Source organism: Prionailurus viverrinus, chromosome B1, assembly GCF_022837055.1.
Source record: "Prionailurus viverrinus isolate Anna chromosome B1, UM_Priviv_1.0, whole genome shotgun sequence".
Classification (NCBI taxonomy): Eukaryota; Metazoa; Chordata; class Mammalia; order Carnivora; family Felidae; genus Prionailurus; species Prionailurus viverrinus.
The window spans coordinates 122,816,542-122,831,305 of record NC_062564.1 but is presented as its reverse complement, the minus strand read 5'-3'; the positions used below and the strand labels follow the sequence as shown (position 1 = coordinate 122,831,305).

The 14,764-nt window shown below is 38.4% G+C and overlaps 1 protein-coding gene across 2 annotated transcripts in view; it reads left to right on the top strand.

Annotated features, from left to right (window-relative positions):
- The first annotated feature begins 2,838 nt into the window (after positions 1-2,838).
- CB1H4orf17 (chromosome B1 C4orf17 homolog) overlaps positions 2,839-14,764 on the top strand; it is a 36,162-nt gene continuing 24,236 nt past the window's right edge. The window contains exons 1-2 of one of the 2 annotated variants that reach the window (XM_047855770.1): positions 2,839-3,108; positions 9,538-9,756. In XM_047855770.1, the coding sequence (XP_047711726.1) occupies positions 9,630-9,756 (127 nt within the window). In that variant the 5' untranslated portion in view covers positions 2,839-3,108; positions 9,538-9,629. The remainder of the gene's footprint in view (positions 3,109-9,537; positions 9,757-14,764) is intronic. The other variant, XM_047855771.1, reaches the window with a different exon arrangement.

Below are 14,764 nucleotides of genomic sequence, written 5' to 3'. Positions count from 1 at the left end.
TTGATGAACTCATAGCAATTCTGATTAGGGATTTGAATTATATCTGCAGAACCTCTTCATCTTTGCCATAGAATGTCACCTAATCACAAGAGTGACATCCGTTGTATTCACAGATGTGCCCACAATCAAGGGAAGGGGGTTATACAGGGTATGAACAGTAGTGGTGAGGAAATGTAGAGGCTAATTTAGAATTCTTTGTATTATACTTACATCAGTACTTTTGTTATGCTCTGGCGATCACAAAGTACTCTTTTCTATGAATGCAGATACTTGTTGCAAATTTAGGGCTGAATCATATGCTTCCAAAATTGACAGAACAAAGTACAGGGTGGGCAAGACATCAGATGAAATAAGTTTTATTCTTGTGTTGTTTTCAATTACATTTTTGCCTTTCATAAATAATTTACATTACTTTCTTATATGTTAAGCAGACACCAGTGGGATTTTTATAGAAAATGCAAAATGAGGATAAAAATCAATAGGTCTAATCCATTCACAGCTCCAAGATGTGGCCACACTGCTTGTATATGGAGAAAATGCACCTGACGGAGTGTTCTGCATATTCACGTGTGTATTAATGTGCTAGGGCTGCCATAACAGAATACCACAGATAGGGTGGCTTACACAACAGAAGTTCATCTTTTCATAATTCTGGAGGCTGGAATTCCAAGGTCAAGGTTCTGGCAAGGTTGGCTTCAGGTAAAGTCTCTCTTCCACCTCTCTCCCTCTCTTCCTCTCTTCCTGGCTAGTAGACAGACCCCTCCTTGCTGTGACTTCACATGGCCTTTCTTCCATGTGTGTATGGAGAGAGAGAGAGGGAGAGGGAGAGGGAGAGGGAGAGGGAGAGAGAGAGAGAGAGAGAGTGTGTGTGTGTGTGTGTGTGTGTTGTGTGTGTGTGTTCTGGGGTCTCTTCCTCTTCTTAAAAGAACACCTGTCCTATTAGATTTGGACTCACCCTTAGGACCTCCTTTAGCCTTCATTACCTCCTTAAAGGTCCTATCACCAAATATGGTCACATTGGGGGTTAGGGCTTCAACATATGAATTTAGGGGGACATCATTCAGTCCATAACAATACTCAAAATATCTGTGGACAGTGAACAACCTGGGAGATTTCCTGTTTATGACTACTACAGAAGGTGTTTTTAAATCACTAATCACCATTCAAATATGCACATATTCCAAGAAATCTCTCCATCCATTTTCTGTCTTTGAGTGTCGTGACTAGCAGTTTGTTTCCAAGGCAACAAAGATACATGTGTGCCCTGAGCAAGGGCAGCAGAGCAACCTCTGTCCCACGGTTCTGACAGAATTACTGCCAACCATGCCCAAACAAACCAGTCGTATCATTTTTCCCAATAATGAGACAAGGAAGGTCTCATAGGTCTTCCTATAAAGAAAATACAACAGAACCATGGTTACATAGCCAGGGGTATGTCTCCCTCTGATGGACGCTTCGCCCTCTCTAATGAAAGGTGCAACTGCGTAGAGTGTCAAAACCTCTTCCACAGGGGTCAGGTATAATGTCAGGATCTGTGGTAGATACTGTTTATAACCCAATATACCTTATCTCACTCTTCTTTTGGTAACTGAGCCCCTCTTTGAGAAATCAGTGGCAATACGCCCTGTGAAGAAGCTACACTTTCTATCCCCACCTTGCAGCTAGAAGTGATCAAGGCACCTAGATTATTGTCTGGGACTCATGAAAAGGCTTTTATGGAGGGAGCACGTAGCCATCATGTCCTTGTCTGCACTCACCCCTCTTTCCTTTTCTTTTCTGCCGGCACTGTGCATTTGATGTCTGTAATATAGTAGCCATTCGGATGACTGGAACTTCAGGAACCATCTTGGATAAGAGTTAGCTTCAAGGAGGGAAGCCACATATCAAGGAAGATGGACCAAAATGTGGAACAAGTCTAGGCTCCAAATGACACCATGGAGCTTCCACACCAAACTTGGACTCTTGGTCTCTCTCATGTGAAGGAGAAATAAGTCTCCATGACTAGCTGTGGAAAGCAAATTCCTGACACAAAATGTAGCATGAACATTTCAAAACGTCAAAATTACATTAGAAAATTGTTTGAATCTTCCATAAAATACAGAAAGATAGTGTACAAGTCCTGAATGGGTTATAGGCAAGAGGAGATATTTAGCCTTTAATTCTTGGGCCCAAACAACAAAAAAAATCCAGACCGAATTAGACTGTATCCTTGCATTGCTTTAAACTAGTATTTGCCCTTTAGAAACTATCTACATTGATTTCAGAGACTGATTTAGAAATTAAAAACCATACGTGGTCTGAAAAGAAAAATATTAGGAAGCACTAGTGTATATAATCCGGAGAGCTGAAGGACACATGTATGTATGTGTATATGTGTATGTGCATGTATGGAATTACTATGTATGATTCCATCTTCCCTTTTCACAGGGAACCCTATGACTTTAACTGTATTATTTAATGTTTCTTTATGACTTTTAATTAACATTTCAATTTTTTTTTCAATACTATTGAGCAAGTCGTTGCCATGGACATGCTGACTACCAAGCAGAATGACTGGGATATCTTTAAAATCACCCACATTTTCTCCCCCTAGTTTTGGGTGAGAAGTTTGATTACCTCTGCATAGTATGTATTCTTCAAGCAGAATTATGGAGAAAGTATCAATAAATGATATTGATTGCTCTTTCTTTTTTCTCTTTCTCTTTCATTCGATTCAACACTATTATATGTCTGAAACTGAGAAAAGTCACTGCTACCATGTGGTTTTGTCAAGCTGTGGAGCTCTGAGAACATGGGGTGAAGAGGTTCTGGAACTCTGATTTCCCTAAGGAATGTTACCACGTTGCTAAGCTTTGTAGTGTATCCTAACAACCAGGGAGCCTCCTGGGCTCTTTGTAGCAACAGTAGGAGAAACTGGAGGGAGACAGTGATATTCTACTGGATGCATTAGACATTAGGCTGTCTCTGCCAATTAAAAATTCCCAGCTCAAGTGCAAAGATTTAAGGAAATCAGTGACAACTCAGCATAGACCCATTATGAGGCTTGGAGTGTATCAATAGCCTTGAGTTCCTGTGAACAAGATCACCTTCTTTAAAAACTGTCCTCAGGTATCATTTTAAATTCATCATTAAAATAATTTTCAAAAAGTTTAGGTATGATTTAGCTAATGGATCTCAGGTTCATCCTCTTTTCAAGACTATGTGAAGGCCAAAGAAATCTGTTTTGTGGTAATGAGGTATTATCTTTTAAAGTAAACCACCTAAAAAAAAATAAAGTAAACCACCTATCTTTGAGGAGATCATACAAATAAAATAAGCTAAGTTTGTGGGATAAAGACATTTGTTCTGTGGATAACATTCAACTTCATTTAACAAATACTGAACATATACTATGTGACAGGTATTGGGAATACAGAACTTAGACTAGACCATTGCCTGCTTGATTATGATATCCTATGGAGAGAAGCGGAAAATAAACACAGAAATGAAAAAAAAAAGCCAGGGAATAACATGCACTTATGGAGATCGCCTAAGGAGAGTTAGGGATAGACAGTGATCCAGGCAGGGAAGATGGTGGGAACTACTTTAGAGAAGGGTAAGGAAGCCTTAGCCTTAGGAGAAAGTCTCCTGTAGGCAGAGCAATGAATGCAGTGAAGATCTTAGTGGCATGCCTTTTAGGCGAGGTGACCTGCAAAATGGTTCAGCATTCATCACCTAAATAACAATCTTTACATCTCTAGGAATTCTTTGTAACTTACAGCTGTTCGTTGATCAGATGTCGTATCCTCTTGTTTTAAACATACATCTTCCATAAATGTTACTTTGGACTAAGATTATTAATATTTAATACAGATTGGCATATTTTATGTTTGTTAAATTTTTTTTTAGCATTTATTCATTTTTGAGAGTGAGAGAGACAGAACACAAGGGGAGGAGAGGTAGAAAGAGATGGAGACACAGAATCCGAAGCAGGCTCCAGGCTCTGAGCTGTCAGCACACGGCTGGACGCGGGGTTCCAACCCACAGACCGCGAGATCATAACCTAAGCCAAAGTGAATGTTTAACTGACTGAGCTACCCAGGTGCCCCTAGATTTACATATTTTAAAAGTAACGATGACCAGATTTAGAACTACATGATTAATCATACTTCTGAAACTCTAGATTTTGAAGATTTTGTGTCATGTAGTCTAAATAAAATTCAGTGACTTGCTAATATATAGGTAGATTCAAGAGGCTATAGAAAAGGAAATACTGCTCCCAGAAGTGCTTGCACGATTCCCTGAATGACAAAAGGTAATTTTAATTAGATTTTCCATCAGTTACCACTGTACAGGTTTTTCTCTTCCTCTTCAAGGCAAAAGCAGAATGCTGGCATCACAAGTAGAATAGAATTATAAATGGAACTTGGCTACTTTCACTCAGCACATCTTTTTGGACATAGTCAGGAGGGCTCCACCGAGGTTTTGCAACACAGATAGTGAGGCGAGACCCAATATACTTACTGGTAATAACTAAAACGCTCATGTTTAGAAATTGTTTAGCTTTTAAAAGGAATTAATACAAAGAAGGGTAAGTTTTCTAACACTACCTGTTGGCGTTTAGTTGCAATGACATGTGCCTACCTGTTTGGAAAGATTGGAGTTAAAACCTGTTTATACAGTTCCTGTGAGCAACAGTTACTGACACACCGTAGTTGGGGTGATTGATTTTTTTTTTTTTAGTACTTTGCTCTACCACAACTGTGGAATTCATTCTTTAAAATCTGAACATGGGATGGCGATGTCTTTCCTCCGAACATCACCTGTCATGTGCATCAGGTGGGGAAAGACGGCTGAGAACTGCTGCCCCATATTATACAGCAAATACCTACTAAGCCAAAATAGTGGAAACAGTGTGTGTGTGTGTGTGTGTGTGTGTGTGTGTTGTTTTCTTTGTGGTGTTTTTTGTTTGTTTTGGAGTTAAAAATACCTATTATTTATCACAAAACTGTGAATAATTCATGGCACATTACAGAAGTTATTATAACTGATTTCATCTACAGAGTCCATCCATGATATGTACTGAACAATTTTGCATTGATGGGATGCTCTAATATTGGTTCAGGAAAATGTTTAGTCACTTCATTATAAAATAAATGAAATTTCTGATTCTCTAACAAAGATTATGTTTGTTTATCAACAAGTAAATTATTTTCTGGTCCTCTATTAATTCCTTATTTTAATAACATGTTCTTTTCATGTTTCTCTTGCCTTTGGGGGGAAAAAATCTAACCTTTTGTAGAAGAATGAATGATTCATTTGTTTAGAGTTTATGTCTTAAAAAAATTATAGCCCCAAATCAATGCTTATATTAAAGAGAAATATTTAAATAGAAAAATATTATTTTAAGCCAATTCATGAACTTTGGAAAGACATCCACTAAAATCAATGCAAAAATGTATTATCAGTCAGTTAAGGAGTGTTAAAATCAATATAGGCAACAAGTGGAAGAGAAAGATGTGTGCCATCATTAATAGCAACTAAAATAGTTTTGCTTTTCTTCAGGCTTGAGTTAGTTTCTTTTTTTGGTTTTTTACATTAATAGACTTTTTTTTTTAATTTTTTTTTCAATGTTTATTTATTTTTGGGACAGAGAGAGACAGAGCATGAACGGGGGAGGGGCAGAGAGAGAGGGAGACACAGAATCGGAAACAGGCTCCAGGCTCCGAGCCATCAGCCCAGAGCCTGACGCGGGGCTCGAACTCACGGACCGCGAGATTGTGACCTGGCTGAAGTCGGACGCTTAACCGACTGCGCCACCCAGGTGCCCCAATAGACTTTATTTTTTACAGTAGTTTTTAAGCTTGCAGAAAAATTAAGCAGAAAGTACAGGGAGTTCCATATATCGCCCCTGCCCAATCTCCCCTATTATTCACATCTTCACTAGTGTGTTATATTTGTCACAATTTATGAACAAAAACCATACATTATTATTAACTAAAGTCCATAGTTTACATTACCATTCACTCTGTGTTGTACAGTTCTGTAGCTTTCAACATATGCATGATGTCATATATCCACAACTACAGTATAGAACAGTATACTACAGGCTGGTTTCACTGCGCTAAAAATCCCCTGATCTCCATCTATTCATTATTCCCCCACTGTCCCTCTAGAACTTCTGGCAACCACTGATCTTTTTACTGTCTCCATAGTTTTGCTTCTTCCAGAATGTTATGTAGTGGGAATCACTCAGTGTGTAGGCTTTTCAAACTGGCTTCTAACAACATACATTCTAACAACATACATTCTTCCATGTCTTTTCATGACTTGATAGCTCATTTCTTTTTATTACTGAATAGTATTCCACTGTATGGAGGTACTACAATTTATCCATTCACCTGTTGAAGGACACCCTGGTTGCTTCCATTTTTTGGCAATTATGAATAAACATTCATGTGTAGGTTTCCCTGTGGACATGAGTTCAAATCCTTTGGGTAAACACCTAGGAGTACAATTGCTGGGTCTATGGTAAGAGTATGTGTAGTTTTGAAAGAAACTTCCAACCTATCTTCCAAAGTGGCTGTACCATTTTGTGTTCCCACTGGCAATGAGTGAGAGTTCCCATTGCTCCTCATTCCTGTCAGCATTGTCAGTATTTTGGACTTTAGCCATTCTAATAAGTGAGTAGTGCTATGTCATTATTTTAATTTGCAATTCCCTAACGATAAGTGCTGTTGAGTATCTTTTTATATGCGTGCTTATTTGCCATCTGATCATCTTCTTTGATGAGGTGTTTATTCACCTTTTTCACCTAGTTATTACTTTGGCTATTTGTTTCCTTAATGTTGATTTTTAAGTGTTCTTTGTTACTCTGGATACAAGTCCTTTATCATATATGTGTTTCAGAATATTTTCTCCCAGTCTGTGGGAGACATTGTTTTAAGAACTTTTGCAGGGAATAATATAGTTTCACTTTTCTTCAGGTTTGAGATAGCTTTATTTTTTCATTATTAGATCACTTGCTAGAACAATTCAAAGTACAACTTTGTCCAGACTTTTTCATTTATCTAATTTCTGAAAACTTAAGTGTAAGTCAGACTTTCAACAGTACATAATGTACATTGGATTTTGTAAAATTTTTAATGATATATGTGGATAAAATATTTACATATTGCCTGAATCCCTTTAACATTATTTCAAAACCTCCAAAAGAAACAATAAAAGCCACAACATCAGGTAATTAAATTTTCTGTAATACAAAAGAAAGCCCTATAGCATCTTTTAAAGTATAAAAGCAAGATGAATTTCAGACTTCTTTTTTTTTTTTAATTTTTTTTTCAACGTTTATTTATTTTTTTGGGGACAGAGAGAGACAGAGCATGAACGGGGGAGGGGCAGAGAGAGAGGGAGACACAGAATCGGAAACAGGCTCCAGGCTCTGAGCCATCAGCCCAGAGCCTGACGCGGGGCTCGAACTCCCGGACCGCGAGATCGTGACCTGGCTGAAGTCAGACGCTTAACCGACTGCACCACCCAGGCGCCCCTGAATTTCAGACTTCTTGAAGGCACTGTTTTTTTTATAAGAGGAGAAAGAGTTTTCTTCATTGTTTATTGACCTTTAATACCAGAATTTGAAGTATGTCATTACCCTTCAAATTAGCCTAAGAAATGATTAATGAGGGTAAGACACACCCAGTAGAATAGCTGAACATTCTAGCTGATGTCTCAGTCAATCTCATCAGGTTTCAGATGAAAAAATAAAAATCTAGGAAATAAAATAATTGATCCATGGTGACTTAGCTTGTTAATGGAAAAGCTGGGACAATACATCTCATTTTAAAGTTTCAGTTCACTTTAACTTGAAAGTCAAGTTGATAGTTCCACTCTCCAAATTGTCTACTGTACCCTTTTCCTCCAATACAGATAAAAAAATGAATTTACTGACTTAATTGTGCAAAAGGTCCCACACGGAAAGAATGAGTAAGGCTATAGTTTGGGTTACACAAAGAGGCTGGAATTAACTCATTATTTATAAGGAACAATAAGAAAATATTTTTTATTGATAGATAATAGTACTTTATGAGTTCAAATATTTTAACATATTTTATTTAGCCTAGAATAATTTTAGAATTTATGAACGTTAGGTATTTGTGGTAACAGGACTGATGACATATACCATACACTCTGAATGTATACTATGGAAAACTTGAACACAGATTCTTTGGTCTAAAACGTAGTCAATGAACTAAAAATGTCTGCCACAACAAAATCTTGAGAACAATTTCTAGAATATGGACATATTTTGATGCTGAAAATTATTCTGACCAGAAAAACTCCCTGCCGTGGTTAGAAATAAAATGTGTATTTCCTGGTCCTGCTATCATGAATAAGATAGCCACGTAAGATAGGAAATATACAACAAACACCAGAAAAAAACCCTTCTTTATATTTCAAGATAGCATGCCATTTTTTTAAAGTTTATTTATTTTGAGAGAGAGAGAGAGAGAACATGAGTGGGGAGGGGCAGAGAGAGAGGAAGAGAGAGAATCCCAAGCAGGCTCCGGGCTGTCAGTGCAGAGCCCAATGTAGGGCTCAATCCCACAAACCATGAGATCATGACCTGAGATGAAATCAAGAGTTGGATGCTTAACTGACTGAGACACTCAGGTGCTCTAGTAATATGTTATCTTTAAGAAAGTTTGTTTAACTCTTTCCTATGTTAGTAATCCAGAACTTTCCCCCCATGTAATTGTAAATTCCCTAAGAGCCATAACATTATCTTTGATCCCTTAGGCCTATGACACTTTAGCTATCTAATAAATAATTCCTGAGTGATTGAAAGAAAATCATTAAATAATACTGAAAATTACAAACAACAACATGTCAAATGTTCTCCAGTTTATCATTTGTAGGTACAATATCATTCTTTTATCAGATTCCCCCCCCTTATTTTTAGGTTTTACCATCCTCTCAGAAGATGATACAAATTTAAGAAGGTGGTTTTCTAGGGGTCCCTGGGTGGCTCAGTTGGTTAAGCATTGGACTCTTGATCTCAGGGTTGTGAGTTCAAGCTCAGCATTGAGCTCTGTGCTGAGGGTGAAGCCTACTTAAAAAACAAACAAACAAACTGGTTTTCTTAAAGTATAATATTAAAGGTCTTCATATGTGTATTATATCATAATATGAAAGGTGTATTCATGTAAAGCACATTTGTGTGTATTGTATTTTAAAGCTATCATTTTCATTTACTATATCAAAATTGATAACCTGTTATTTTTATGTTGGTAAGCGAACAAAGTGACCTTAAATGTAATTAAATATAGAATGTATTTTAAGCTTCTCACAAATGTTTTGAATTTTCCAGGGAAAAATTCTTTGCTTCCACCCATACCCGAATTCATTTCAATGTGTACAAAAATTTAATCTGAAAGTATAATAGCCTCACATTGCTTTGACAAGGGAAACAACTCAGCAGTGCAAGCAATGAAGAAATATTTGATGTGTAAGAAATGTCAAGAGCCCCTCATCAGAATGATTGTCATTTTATGATTTCAGGGTCAGAGCACCTCTGGAAGTGAGGTTACCAGGTAGAACCCCAAGACATTTTGTGGCAACAGTGGAGAGGGGCAAACCAACATCCCGAGAACATGAGCCTCAAGTCCCCAATGTCTGCTCCTCAGTTTGAGAGCAAATGCAGCCATATTATGGCTAGAAATGGAGGTTGTTTTCTAGTCCGGCACACCCCTCATCCCAGAAGGGTGTGCCACATCAAAGGTAAGGTGACTCAAGGTCCTAGAATGTTTCCCTTTCTCAACATTTGGGCTACTTGATGATTCTGGTGGGTAAGCACAGGGATACTGTTCAAAATATGTAACCAATAGGGAGGCCCAGGTTTTGAACATTAAGACCAGATGCCAGCATTGGAGTTAGAGCAGAGGCTTACAGGCATCCTCTGTGCCAGGCATTAACCCTTGGTTGGGAAAGGGACTATAAATTTGGTCCCTTCTTGAACTTGCTTCCTCTCCTCTTGCAATACTTCCCTTGATCTCATCACTTTTTTTTTCTAAATATTTTGCAAATTAAGCTACTTCTCCCCATGGCCATGGTTGCAGCTCCATTCTAGGCCATTCTTATCCCTTGGTCTGACTACTACTTTTGCAATTTGTAGCCTTCTAACTGCTCTACTTCCACCCCTGCCCTCATCCAATCCACTCTCCATAGAACAACAAGAAAGATCATATTAAAATGTAAATTTAACTGCTTAAATATTCTATTCAAAATCCTTCAGAGACTTCACATGCACTTAAGATAATGACTAGATCTTGACATAGGCTAAAATGTTTCCTGTGATGTATGTGGCCTCTGCCTCTTTTGACTCATTTCCTATCAATACCTACCCACCCGTCTTCACTGTACATAAACCACACTGGACTTGCGTAAGCTCCTTGAACACGTAATAAGACTTTTCCAACCTCTGGATTTTCACTCATACTATTTCCTCTTGCCAAAAATTCCATTATTACTTGCTGTTTCTCATTTTTCAAGTTTCTTGAAATGTAACTTAAAAGAGACAATCTGGGCTCCATATCCTCAATCTAAATTAAATTTCCTTATGTTATATTCTCATAGTATTCTATCACAGCAATTGTCTTAAGTCAGGTTCTCTGGAAATAGACTGTAGTATGGAGAACTGTTTGAAGGAGATTTACTGGGGCTGCTCTCAGGAACAACATGTATAGGAGTCAAGGGAAGCGGGATTTAGCAGAACTTGAGCTGTGATACAGATACAGTAGAGGCCTCAGTCAGCCCCATAAGGAGCCATGGATGGCTTTGTAGAGGTATCTCAACTTGAGGAAAGGGGGTAAGGCCTTTGTAACCCCCACCAAACACTCATTGGTCAAGTTCCCATCGTGCATGAGAACTATCTTCAGCTGGAAGCAATTCCCAGGAGGGACTCAGCATGAGCCATCAGTAGCTGACACATCTGTCAGGTGGACAGATGAGTGTGCGCATCCTGAAAGCATGGTTTTGGGTAGATGCACCTCCACAGTCATTGCAGTTTGTGACTAAATATTTTTATTTGATTATGATCAAATACCTTCTGCTAATTTGTGAGCTCCTTGAAAACAGAAGACATATCTGTTTTACTCACCACTTATTTCAATTTCCCAAAGAGTGGCTGCCACATGGGAGGTGCTAGGTAAATTTTTGTGTAAGGAAAGAAGGGAGCTTAAATTATACCCAGGTAAAATTTAGAGCCTCTCATAGATTTTTAAACAGAGTTCATGTTCTACCTCAGCTATCTAGTTGTGTGTCCTTGAGCAAGTGATTTCATTCTTTAAAAAATCATTCTAGCTGTATTATAGAAAGTGGAAGAGGAGCAGGGGCCTAACGAGGGGTTGGGAGATAAGTTAAAAGATGGACTTAGTCATCTAAGTGAAAGGGATAGAGAATGGGCCAGGGCAGAGTAAGCAGAGAAGTGAAGGCTGAACTTTGGGGCAGAGCAAGAGGAAAGCTCGGGTGAGCAGAACAGAGAAAAAAAAAAAAACATCAGAAAGTTATGAGATAAACCAAGATTCAATGAGAATGGCTGGGGATGATCGTCAAAGACAAATTCCTAGAGAAGATCAGGAAAATGAAAGCCAAGAGAAAGCAAACAGATATTACAATAGAAGTCATAGATGACCTTGAAATCTATTGTTGTGGCAAAATCTGATGACAGAGTTTTTCAAAATCCACATGAGAAAACCATTGCATTTAATTGGAACTTTTTTTTTCTATGAAGGCAAATACTACAAAATTGAGTGTAATATTTTTTCTGACTTTCAGATACTTGATATATAATATATAATTCTTGTATATGTTATTTCACATTCTGCCTTGAACACCTTATACCTATAATTACAGCATAAAACTGTTGGCAGGCAAGGGATGGAGTTTTATGCCTTCAAACACCCTACAATGCCTACCACAAAGCCTTGCTGATAGTAATATATGTTCACATATAAATATATGTTCAATTGAATAGAAAATTTTATTGGAAATCTTTCAAGGATATCCATGCAAATTCTAGAAAGCCTAGTAACTGGAGTTGGATGAGAAAGAGAAGAGCAGCAAACTGCTTTGTTTTGGCCATTAACAGCCAGTGCTTTGAGCCCATACTGAGTAAAAGGACACTACAACTAGTTTCACTAGTTTTACGCCAAAGATAATTCTTATAGTCCATTTTACCAATATTCAAATGTTCTAGTCTGTTGAGATCTAATGTTATTATCAGTGATAAATCTTTTAAAAATTAAATCATCAGTAAGTTTGTTCAGGGACGCCTGGGTGGCTCAGTCGGTTGAGCGACCGACTTTGGCTCAGGTCATGATCTCACGGTTTGTGAGTTTGAGCCCCACGTTGGGCTCTGTGCTGACAGCTTAGAGCCTGGAGCCTGCTTCAGATTCTGTGTCTCCTTTTCTCTCTGTCCCTCCCCCACTCATGCTCTATCTCTCTCTGTCTCAGAAATAAGTAAACATTAAAAAAAATTTTTTTTAAAGTTTGTTCAGTCTAAGAAATGTCAAGTTAGAGTCTCTATTTGTGATACATATAGGCACTCTGCTAACAACACAACACAAGCCAGTTTCTGCTCACAGTGTAGTTTGGAGGAGATATAAATAGAAGGAAATAATTATAATACAGTGTTATGTGCAATAATAGAAGTATGGTGGAAGTTGAGGTGTAATACAGAGATAGGAAAATTACTGGAAGAGTATGAAGAATGCATTTCACGGAGATTTGATTGAGAGATACATATGATAAACATTAAGGAGCAACAATTAGCAGGAGTTGGACCTTTATTGGATTTGGGAATGGAATAACAAGTCTAGAATTACTACCAGTTTTTTTAGCTTGGTTGATTGGGTGGATAGTGGACCAACTATTAGTCTTGAGCATATGGGAGGAAGAACATATATAGGAGGTAAGATTAAAAGCTTCATATCAAACATGTTGTACTCAATGTGCCAATGGAACATTCAGGAGCAAATGACCAAGTAGAGAAACGGATATAAGGACTTGGAGCCTAAGGACTGGATGAGTCTATAAAGTAGATTTGAAAAGCAGGAACATGTAGGTTAAAACTATAATGTTATTGCTCAAGAAAGCAAAGAAATGCCAAAAAACCCTGAAAAACACAGGGATGTATAGACACAGAAAATCCAGAGAAAGAGACTGAAAAGAAAGGGCAGAGATGCTGGGTTGAAAAATGTTGTCTCTGAAAATGGAAAGAAGTGATTTTAAAGAAAGAGGGAACAGTAAATGGGGTCATCCATAGAAAGGTAAATGAATGTAAGAGACGGAAAATTTTTCATTTAATTTACAAACTAGTGATCTCTACAACCTCTTCTATCACATAGAATAGAGAAAGCTTGAATTTATAGACCTGAGGATATTAAAATCTTACATTTGCTTGGCAGAGGTTTTTGAGCTGTGTTCTGGAGTCTTAGAAATCTGGGCAGGAGACAAACATGGAGTAAAATGTGCTTGAACAAAGGACACAACAGCCAAAGAAATTTGAGTGTCACTACTGCATAGAAAAAAAGCATTATATTTAGTCATGGGATTAAATGAGACTTTTCTTGTTTCCAGAACTTTGGCTAAAGCCAAATTTCAAGATCCTTTGTGCATGACTTGCTAAGAGGTGATTTAAAAACTGGCTCTACCATGGTAGCCTATCTCCAGGCTCTTTTGCTTTTAGAGAAGAGTAAAAGTTCATGAAAAGGAAAGAGAGGAAAAGGATTTCTTTGACAAGAGTCTTTGGGGTGCTGTGTACTCCCCCTCCCCTCCATGATGAACAGTAGTAGTAGCTGCCTTCACCGGTACCTTCAGGGCTTTCCAGGGGACCATTTATGGAGAACGGAGGGTCTAGAGAGGAGATTGAGATCTCACTGGCTAGCAAGATCCTTGCCTGTGCTGTTCCTGGTCTGCCCTGTACTGTTTCTGCAGTGGAATATGGGGAGACTATTCTTGGGGTGAACTTGTTCTGTATCTTCTATGCTATGGAAGACAGAGAATGGTGTCTGATTCTCTTCTAAAATCTAAAGGCAAGAGCCAACTGGAGCTGCCTGAAGCTAGCTATGTCAGTGGCACAAAGACTGGGATTAAGTTGCTCTCCCACAGAAGACTAGGCAAAGGGCCTTGTTTCCTGTGGGCTAGAGTGGACACTCAGGAGGAATCTGGTCAAGAACTGTCTTACAGGTACCCAGCCCAAGAGGACTAACCACTATAATAGGACAACTCCAGCCAAAAGAGGCTGGTGACATTTTGCCTAGTGTGAAGGTGGGAAGGAAGAGATGTTAATAATTTTCTGGTAGGTACATTATCCATGACTGAACAGTATCAGAGATTTCCTCAACCAAGGGTCTCCAAAGAACCCACAAAAATGCCTCATGAGAGAAAGAGCCAGCATTTCTTCTCTGTCTCACAGATCCACTTTCATAGATGCCTCAACACTAAATTAAAACCATTCGGCAAGTAAGACTTTGTGTCCCTTTAACCATTCCTTCATCTTCCACCCCAACTCCAGAGGAGCTGGAAGCAGTGAGTGGGGAAGGGAGAGTGGAAGAGCAATGTGGAGGAAAAACAGACCACACCCCCACTCCCCTGCTGGTCTGTGGAGGCTGGGTCATCCTTGGCCTGGAGAGGAGGGTGTGAAATGGAATACTAATACTTTTACAACACCAGCTATGCTGATAGTAAATATTTTTGGCATCTTTGATGGAAAGTTTTGTACACAATA